The following is a 10224-nucleotide window of genomic DNA, read 5'->3' on the forward strand; positions in this document are numbered from 1 at the left end:
CCTTCCTTCCTTCCTTCCTTCCTTCCTTCCTTCCTTCCATGGAACACACCCTTCACTAGCATCCTGAGCTCACGCCTCCATTTTATGTCTTGATTAATAGATGATTTAAGTAGCTGAAGAGCTTGAAAATAGTTTTTGTTCAGAATATTGAAAGCATTGTGATATCTTCATCTTTTCCTGTTCTCTTTGATTTCACTTCCTGGGAAATTTCTTGGGTTTTTTTTTTTTTTTTTTTTTTTTTTTTTTTTGGTTTTTCGAGACAGGGTTTCTCTGTACAGCCCTGGCTGTCCTGGAACTCACTTTGTAGATCAGGATGGCCTCAAACTCGGAAATCTGCCTGCCTCTGCCTCCCGGGTGCTGGGATTAAAGGCATGTACCACCATCGCCTGGCATGGGGTCCCCACAGCATTAGGAAAGTTAAGAAGCACTGGCCGTGGGCCTATTTCTCTTTGCTCACCCATCCATATTGGTTAGTGCAGAAGGACTGCTTTGAAGGAGTGCTGATCTGCGGATGCCCCTTTGCAATTAGGAAGCAGTCAGGGAACATGATTTGGAACCTAGCATACTGGCTGAGCTTATCTGCTGGTGGCCTTTACTGCCATTGTTTGGTGTCCACAGACCCTTTGGGAGGACATTCCGAGAACTTATACCTTTTCTCTGGACTTAGTCATTCCCCAGAGGCAGATGATTCCTTTAACAAGACTTGTCTGGGCCCCCAGGGTAGGTAGAGGTAGTAGGGGTCTCGGGATCCCACCTCCAGGGTACAGATTTCCATAAGCTGCTGTGCTTATTTAAACCATGCTCCTCGATCTGATCCTGGACCACTGGAGTTTGGGGGGAGCCTTGGGATGAGTTGGTTCTTACGAGAATCCTCCTGGGCTGGCTGTTGCTTGCCGGAAGGACTGCTTTCCGTCTTCCCGGTAACTTATACAGTCTCCCCCGCTGCCGCTCCTTTCCCTGGGTTTTTCTTGCTCTTGCTTTGCCTTTGCTTTGCTGTCTTTCCCCCCCCTCCCCCCCCACACACACTTTGGTTTTGTTTTGTTTCCAGCCTCTCCTTTGCTGTTACAGTGTAGACAACATGGGACAAGACTAGAGAGGAAGGCAGGTGCTAAGTGTGGTCTGAGTCTGAGCTGGCTCTTTTCATGGGGTAAACCCCAGCATGTGATCTTTGGGGGCCTCCTTTGACACTTGGTTGGGAACTCGGAACCCCTTCTGCCAGGCTTGATTGGCCTTGAGCATGTCAGTAGCCTCACCTCCCTCTGCAGTCACCTTAGTTGCATGGTCATCCTGAGCCATCCCTCTACCTCCGTTCCCACGGCTGCTGGGCTCTGACCACAGTCTTGTGTGCGTGCCTTCTGCCTTGCCCTGTTGTCAGAACCACCAGCTCTCCGTCATTTCTCTTTTTATTTTATTTTTTAAGATTTATTTATTTTATGTACCCCAGAAGAAGGCATCAGATCCCATGACAGATGGTTGTGAGCCACCATGTGGTTGCTGGGAATTGAACTCAGGACCTCTGGAAGAGCAGTCAGTGCTCTTAACCACTGAGCCATCTCTCCAGCACCCTTCCCCTGTCATTTCTTAATGCTTTCTTGAGATGCGCACTCTGGGTCAGTCTAGCTTGTACTCCATCCTTCCTGGAGTTCCACATTTACTAATTTCATGGAGCTAATGAGAAAATTCACTAAACCATGGAGGGCTGGAAATCGTGAGGCTTCATTGTAGAGCTGGACGATGCCTGTGGCAGACCTTCACATTTAAGTGTGGGGAGAAGCTGCGGCAGCCAAGAGCTGTGTGTCAGAGGCCCCGGGTTTCTCCCCACAGGACGGACAATGCAGTGAAGAATCACTGGAACTCCACCATCAAAAGGAAAGTAGACACGGGAGGTTTCCCAGCCGAGTCCAGAGACTGCAAGCCTGTCTACTTGCTCCTGGAGCTGGAGGACAAGGAACAGCACCAGAGGGTCCAGCCTGTGGAAGGCCAGGTGAGTGCTGGGCGGCCTTGCGGGCTGGCTCTGGGCTCGGTTTGTGGGTTGGTTTGCTGTGTTTCCTGGTCATCTGACCCTGTCTCCCCAAGAACTTCTCCAGAGCCACCCACCTATTTCTGCTCTAGGGTCTGAGTGAGTGTGGCCAGCACGTTTCTAGAGCTTTCCTTGTGGCAGACAGACCATCCCTAGCTCTCCTGCAAGAGAGGAGAGTGGCATGATGGGTAACTGCGAACGGGCTGGGGAGGGCTTCTCAGCCTCTGTCCTCTCAGCAACAGTCTTCTTGTCAACCTGCCTATGTGGAGGTCAGAGGACAACTCAGTCATGGTGCCTCATTTTCTTATTTTTTTGGTGATGTGTGTGGCAGGGTGTCTTGAGACAGGCTCTTTCTATGTAGCTCTGTCTGTCGTCTGTTCTGCCTTCAGGAGTTGTGTGGGAGTTGGGTCTCTCCTGCCATGAGTTTCCACTCGTTCTACCTGCTGAGCCATCTCACCAGCCCATGTTTCCAGTTATAAAGTTATTTATTATATGTGTATGTGTGAGCCATGCGTATGTAGGAGCCCACAGAGATCAGATGAGAACATCAGATGCCCTGAAACTGAAGTTACCTCTGTGAAGGTTCTGGGAACTGAGCATGGGCCCTCTGCAGGAGTCGTGAAGTATTGTTAATTGCTGAGTGCTCTCTCTAGAGCTCCTTGTTTGCCATTTTTTTTTTAAAAAATGGTATTATTATTTTGTTTTGTTTTTTTTGTTGTTGTTGTTGTTTTGAGACAGGGTTTCTCTGTGTAGCCCTGGCTGTCCTGGAACTCACTTTGTAGACCAGGCTGGCCTCGAACTCAAATCCACCTGCCTCCACCTCCCAAGTGCTGGTATTAAAGGTATGCGCCACCACCGCCCAGCTAAAAATGGTATCAATTTAAAAAGTATATTGAGATATAAGTTTTCTTGGCATTCAGCATAATTCTGAATTAGGATAATTCTATAAAAGCACATTGGTGCATTTCTAGCTGCTTAAACCACCACCATAAGTAAGACTTCCACATTAGTATCTACCCCAGAATCGTTGGTGCTTTTCTGTCAGATTTTAACACCCGTTAGCTCCCTGATGTGTTTTCCATCTATCACAGTTATAAGCAATGAAACTGATAGGTGTATGTGCTAAATCGACACTCTCCAAACAACTGCATTTTCCCCTTGTGTCTGTATATGTGTGAGTATGAGCACGTGTGTTTAGGTCAAAGGGAAACTTTTGGCTGTCAGTTCTCTCCTACCTTGGCTTCTGGAAATTGAACCCTGGGTGTTGGGCTTAGGTAACAAGCACTCACCTGCCCAGCCAACTTTCCTCATCTTATCCACCCATTCCTGGTTTTTTTGGAGACCGTCTTTTACCCAGGTCAAGCTTCCTGTGTAGTTGAGGATAGCCTTCAGCTTCTGGTCTGCATGTAACTCCAGAGTGCTGGACTCAAATGCATATGCACCACAGATGCCCAGTTTATTTGGTGCTGGGGGTTGAAAGTAGCAGTATTAGGTAGGGCTGTCTAGAGGAACAGCTTATGCACTGAATATATATGTATATGTGTGTATGTGTATTTATATGTAGTATATGTAAATCCACATTATACATATAAAATGGAGATTTAGAATGTCTTACAAGCTGTGGTCCAGTTTGTCCAAGAATCCGGTAGTTGTCCAGTTCACAAGACTGAATGTCTCAGATGGTCTTCATTATACACTGGAATTCTGAAGTCGGCTCTAATGCCAGTGGAGGCATGGACTTGCCAGCAAGAGTGAGGGCGAGCTGGCAAAGAAAGAGAGCGAGCTTCCTTCTGCCCTGTCTTCTAGAGGCTGCCAGCAGGTGGGGCCCAGATGAAAGGAAGATCTTCCCACCACAAAAAACCTGGGTTAAAAATGGGTTTTCCTCTAAAGATTTAATTAAGAAAAACTCCTCAGGAGTGCACCCAGCTCCTTGGGTTTCAGTTAATTCCAGGTGTAGTCAAGTTGACAACCAAGAAGAGCCGTCTCATAGGGCTTCCTGCAAGCCAAGCAGGCACACGACCAGCTGACGCACAACTCGAGCTCCCAGGCATCGCACTGTAAACTGTCTGCAGTGATTTGTTTTTTACGTGTAAATCTAAACCAAGAGGTCAAGAAACTGATTTTGTTTTTTTTAAATGTAAGATTGGAAACAAAGATGACACTGGAAAGATTTCACAGTGAACAGTTACCCCTTGTGCTTTCTGTGAGCTGAGCTAGTCAGTGGCATGTGTGTTTGTGTCTTAGTTCAGGTTTCACTCCTATGAACAGGCACCATTATCAAGGCAGGCACCTTTCAGGAGGAGCTTGGAGTTCTACAGTCTTCATCTGAAGGCTGTTAGCAGAATACTAACTTCCAAGCAGCTAGGATGAGGATCTTAAAGCCCACGCCCACAATGACATACCTATTCCACAAGACCACACTTCGAAATGTGCCACTCTCTGGGCGGAGCACATACAGACCATCACATTTTGTTGTGTACTCTTTGACTTGTTCTTTAAAGGAATTTATGCACATTATATTGTAAGACATCCCTCTTACTGCTTAGTGGAGACTTGCTTCTTGTTCCACCTGCTAGAGATGGTTTGGCCCCCTGCTGACAAACGCAGCTATGTAGGGGGTATGACATAGGCGTGGAAAGAGGGGGAAATAGAGTGAAAAAAATGTCTCCTACTCCTAATTCCCCAGAGGTCTCTTTGCTTCTGGCAGTGTCCTCGATTTCTGTCGCAGCTTTGAGATAAAGTGTGTGTTTTCAGACTCTATAGCAAGCTCCCTGAAGAGATTCAGGGAGCGTGCATGGAGTCCCCATCCCACTCCTAAAGGGCCTTGCTCTTGCTCGTAAGGGCAGTTGACCATTTGCCGATCTACGTCTACTTACTTCATTACTTCTGTGTGGCCTGTTTACTTTATCTCAGCCGGGTGCTGGGGCCCATGCCCTTAGTCCCATCACCCTAGAGGCAGAAGCTGGTCAACAAAGACAAAAGGAAAAGGGAAAACCAAGACTTGACTGCTTTTTTGGTTTTTGAGACAGGGTTTCTCTGTGTAGTCCTGGCTGTCCTGGAACTCACTCTGTAGACCAGCTGCTTCCTGATTCTGCTTGTATTTTCTAAGATATGCTTGTGATATGTTTATTTCTAAACCAGGGACTTCCACATTGATCCTGAGCCTTGTGGAGATAATGATTCGTTTTTGTTTGCTTGCTTGCTTTAAAAGACATTTTTAAAAAATGTGTGTTTGCACTTGCGCACACACACATGTGGAAGTCGGAACAGAATGTCTTCTCCTGCCAGATGGGGCTTATGGACTAAACTCAGGTTATCAGCCCAGCTGCAAGCATCTTTACTTGCTGGGCAATTTTTAGCCCACACTGCTGTGGAGTTCACCACGCAACTTCTGGGGCAGCAGACAAGTGCTGCTGTGGCCAGCATTGATTCCAGGGCCTCTGTATTGTCTATAGTCTATGTTCCATTTTGTCAATGACAGTGTCATTTATGCATAAGTCTCATTGGCCTCTGTCATGTTACTAATATGTATTGTTCAGTTGGGATGTCTCTCAATTTCTGTCCCTGTGAGGTCCTTTGATGCTTGATTTGGGTTATGTGTTTTTAGCTACAAACTGCAGCAGTCAATATTTCAACAAAAATCTACAGTGTGCCCTTGTATCCTACAGGGAAGTCTCATGAGCAGCTGGCCGCTGGCGCCCTCTATTGTGAAGGAGGAGGAGAGCAGCGAGGAGGAGGTTGCCATAGCTGCTACTTCTGCTAAGGAGCTCAGGCTTGAGCCTGTCCCCGCTGATTTGGGAGAAGTGCGCACCCCGGAATCCCTCAAGCGAGAATACCAGGAGTTCTCCTCCCCGGAAACGAGCCTGCCCTACAAATGGGTGGTAGAGGCGGCAAACCTCCTCATCCCGGCTGTGGGCTCCAGCCTCTCTGAAGCTCTGGACTTGATTGAGTCGGTATGTTGATCCCACAGGTACACAGCAACTAACACTTCTCCTGTGAACTGCCCCTCCTCCCCCATCCTCCTAGCATTTATTGAATGATGGGGGCTGCCCAGCTCTGAGCAGGCTGGGGACACCAGCTAGGTCATTGCATTATTTGCCCTCCAGCATGGAGTGGGTGAGAAGGCTTCCCATAGATGGGCTGAGCAACTAGAGGGTTTGAGTGCTCAGCCAAGGCCGTGCTCCCTGCCTCGGGCTGTGCTCCCTGCGCCTGCGGCTTTTCTCAAGGAGACACCTGTTTACCCCAGATCAGTATTACTGAGCACAGACGAAGGAAGCAATTGCACACAGGTCTAACATGGCAGACTAATGAAATTCTTGGAGATACCATACCAGCAGGATTGTGAGTGACAGGAAGATTCTTACATGACCAGAAGAAGAGTGACTCCTAAAGACGTCTCCCTACAGCTTGCAGCCCAACATGCATGAAACCTGGGGGCAGAATCTTTCTTTTTCACCAGCAGTTATTTATTGCTTTAGAACCCTGGGGAGGCCTTGTGGCTCTTGTAACTTTCCTCTAGGAGGGAATGTGTCATTTCTGAGAAAATGGCTAAACAGTAACTTTGCCTGAGAGCCTGTGGGTGGAGCCACTCCTTTTGGTGTGACCTCCAGGTGTCCTTATGTCTAATCTAACTCTTCCAAGGTGAAGATCAGGGAAGGATGCACAAAACCTGCCCTCTATCTGCTCCAGCCTCCTCCCCAGGCATTGCTGCAGGACATGGTCCCTACCGCCAAGATGCCTTCTGTCTCCAAGACCTCTGATCTGAGGTCAGCCCAGCTGCCAGCTGGTTTCCACTCAGTAGGAATAAGCTGCCCCTGGCTCCGGCAAGTCCCCACAGCCACAACTTACAACGGGGCTCTGGATCTACTCAGGGCCACGTTTCCAGGATCAAAGTGGAAGCTTCTGTTTCCAGAAAGCTTTGGGTAAAGATAGAGGACATGTGGTTCCTGTTCGTTCTTAGGGGCTTAGCGTGGGTTCCTTGATGTGAAAGTGAGAAAAGGAGCTAGTGAGAAGGCTCAGCGGATAGAGAGAGATGCCTATCACCAAGCCTCATCTAAATCCAATCCTCAGGACCCACGAGCTAGGAGAGACCTAACTCCTTACACTAGCATGTAAACGTATGTAATGAACCATAAACCAGCAAAGGCGTGTTTTCCCAGTCGGTTGCTATGGGGACTGTAAAGCTGTTGATGGGCAAATATCCCATTCAAGTTTCAGTCTATGTAGAACACTGAGGAAATGTAAACAGTAGTTAACAGTAGTGACTTAGTGGATAAGGGACCAAATTTGACACTGGTCACTTATGTTCTACTGTATTAGGAGGACCTTTAACCTCCCTCTCTGGCAGGACCCTGATGCTTGGTGCGACCTGAGTAAATTTGATCTTCCTGAAGAACCCTCTGCAGAGGGCAGTGTCATCAGCAGCCCAGTGCAGCCCCAGACATCACAGCATCAGCAGGAGGAGGCGCTGCAGGAATCCCAGAAGGCTGCCACGCCAGGGCCCAGTGTGACTGAGTACCGCCTTGATGGCCACACTATTTCAGACCTGAGCCGGAGCAGCCGGGGAGAGCTGATCCCCATTTCCCCTAGCACTGAGTTTGGGGGCTCAGGCATTGGCACACCTCCCTCAGTGCTCAAGCGACAGAAGAAACGGCGTGTGGCCTTGTCGCCTGTCACAGAGAACAGTGCCAGCCTGTCCTTCCTGGACTCTTGTAACAGCCTCACCCCGAAGAGTACACCTGTCAAAACCCTCCCCTTCTCTCCTTCCCAGGTGTGTGGGTGCCTCTGCCTACCTCGGCTTCCATACATACATATCTCGTGCCCAGTGAGGGCCTGGCACAGGTACACACCCTGTGCCCGGTGCTCAGGTGCCAGCAGTGAGCAAACCCAGAGCTGGCCCTCCCCTCTTGGAGCTAACACTGTGGGCTGTGGATCCAGATGAGTGGTCACATGGAGAAGAAGAGGCTGTGGGGCTGGGAGTGGGGCTGGCTAGGGTCAGTACTTGCTCTGAAGGAAGGACAGCCTTAATCTGGCTTCAGGTCCAAGGTATAGTCCACCAAGGCGAGGAACTCGTAATGGCAGGAGCTTGATGCAGCTGGTCACACGACAGCCCGCCAAGAGAAAGACCGGTGTCCCGTTCAGCTTCCTTTTCCCTTGTTACTCGGTCTGAGACCCCAGCCTGTGAGCGGGCACTGCCCATATTAGAGTGGGTTATCCCATCTCATTTAACTGAACCTAGAAAATTCCTTGCAGACAGGCGGAGGTTTGTTCCCATGGCAACTGTACAAACACCATCAAGTTGGTAACTAGGGATCCAGGAGGACTTTTAGGGGTAGGGTAGTGGCTTGCATTGAGAAAGCTGAAAGGCCTCCCTGGATGCTAACAGAAAGAAGGGCTGAGTCATGTTTCTTGAAAGAAGTCTTTGTTGGTGCCCTACAGGTCGGGACAAGACCTCAACCTTACAGAACAAGCAGTCACAGGGAGGGGTGTCTGCAGAGCTGTCTCTCCTTCCCTCCAAGGCCACGCAAGTGCTCACAAAGGTCACCTTGTCACATGTCCTCTCTCTCTCTCTCCTGGCAGTTTCTGAACTTCTGGAACAAACAGGATACCCTGGAGCTGGAGAGCCCCTCACTGACGTCCACTCCAGTGTGCAGCCAAAAGGTGGTCGTCACCACGCCCCTGCACAGGGATAAGACACCCCTGCACCAGAAGTATCCATCGTGAGTGCCCCAAGGCCACCTGCCCACCCTGGAAGATGGGGAGGTGCTCTGGTCATGGGGGGCGGCTGCCACGCCCCTGTCCTTGTTTAAAGAGCCCGGTTCTTAAACGCTCTTGTCTTTTGCTTCTAATTTCTTTTTTTTTTTAAAGATGTATTTATTTATTATATGTAAGTACACTGTAGCTGTCTGTCTTCAGACGTCAGATCTTGTTACGGGTGGTTGTGAGCCACCATGTGGTTGCTGGGATTTGAACTCCAGACCTTCGGAAGAGCAGTCGGGTGCTCTTACCCACTGAGCCATCTCACCAGCCCTTGCTTCTAATTTTTAACTTGGTAGTCCTGGATCTCAGAAACTTCAAACTGCCCTGAGTGGTGGTGGCACATGCCTTTAATCCCAGCACTGGGGAGGCAGAGGCAGGCGGATTTCTGAGTTTGAGGACAGCCAGGGCTACACAGAGAAACCCTGTCTTGAAAAACCAAAACCAAAAAAAAGAAACATCAAACTGCCACAGAAGTCCTAATCTTTTCCCTCTGTGGATAAGCATCAGGTGTGGACGAGATGAGTTTGAACCGTAAGATGATCCTGGGTTTCATCTGACTTGGGAGCCTATAGAGCACAGCTGTGTCTGTCCTCAGCCTGCTGTGAGGAGGGCTCTCCAAGTGCGCCTACTTCCTCTGGTGGCATATGGAGTCCCAGGTCCACGAGTGTGCTTTCATTGCTCCTGTTTATTGATTTGCTGTGGAGCACTGCAGTCTGTCCAAGGCACTATTTCAGGGATTGATTGTGCACAACATATGGAGATGACTTCAGAAAAAATGTACTAGTCCATCACTTAGCAGTCGCTCAGTCTGAAATGATAGGTCTTGTGAGAGGTAGTTCTTACATTCAAATGAGAGTCCTTTAGTAGGGATGCTGGCGGTCCGCCTGTGGCTGGAGGCCTGTGTTGTCAATCATACTGCTGGACTTTTCTATTTCTGTAATTTACATTTTGTTCTGTGGGTGCAGCTGAGTTATTTAGAAGTGGGTCCCTTTAAAAGAACTATGAAGAAGGGACAGAACAGGGTGGACTTGGTGGTGCATGCTTTTAATCTCAGTGCTTGGGAGGAAGAAACAATTGGACCTCTATGAGTTCAAGGCCAGCCCCATCTTTATACCAAAGTGCGGTGTTGAGAGTACTTTGTCATCACGTGACAGCTAGCCCTTCCTCTCAGGCACTGCCCTGTTTTGTGGCTAGGAGATAGATAACTGGAATAGTCATGGATTCACCTCATTTTTCTCTGGGATCACGTTCCTGAGCTCCCCAATATCCCCAGTACTGTTCCTCTGTTCTGCTACTGCTAAGAGGGTATATCTGCTGAGAGGTATACCTGCTGAGAGGGTATATCTGCTGAGAGAGTATATCTGCTGAGAGGGTATATCTGCTGAGAGGGTATATCTGCTGAGAGGGTATATCTGCTGAGAGGGTATATCTGCTGAGAGGGTATA

General features: G+C 48.9%; 1 protein-coding gene across 1 annotated transcript in view; it reads left to right on the plus strand.

Moving 5' to 3' along the window:
* Nucleotides 1-10224, plus strand: part of Mybl2 (MYB proto-oncogene like 2) — a 28457-nt gene that overhangs the window by 11189 nt on the left and 7044 nt on the right. The window contains exons 6-9 of the mRNA XM_029535756.1: nt 1825-1984; nt 5689-5973; nt 7368-7790; nt 8600-8739. Of these exons, the coding sequence (XP_029391616.1) occupies nt 1825-1984; nt 5689-5973; nt 7368-7790; nt 8600-8739 (1008 nt within the window). The remainder of the gene's footprint in view (nt 1-1824; nt 1985-5688; nt 5974-7367; nt 7791-8599; nt 8740-10224) is intronic.

The sequence above is a fragment of the Mus pahari genome, chromosome 3 (genome assembly GCF_900095145.1).
Source record: "Mus pahari chromosome 3, PAHARI_EIJ_v1.1, whole genome shotgun sequence".
Lineage (NCBI taxonomy): Eukaryota > Metazoa > Chordata > Mammalia > Rodentia > Muridae > Mus > Mus pahari.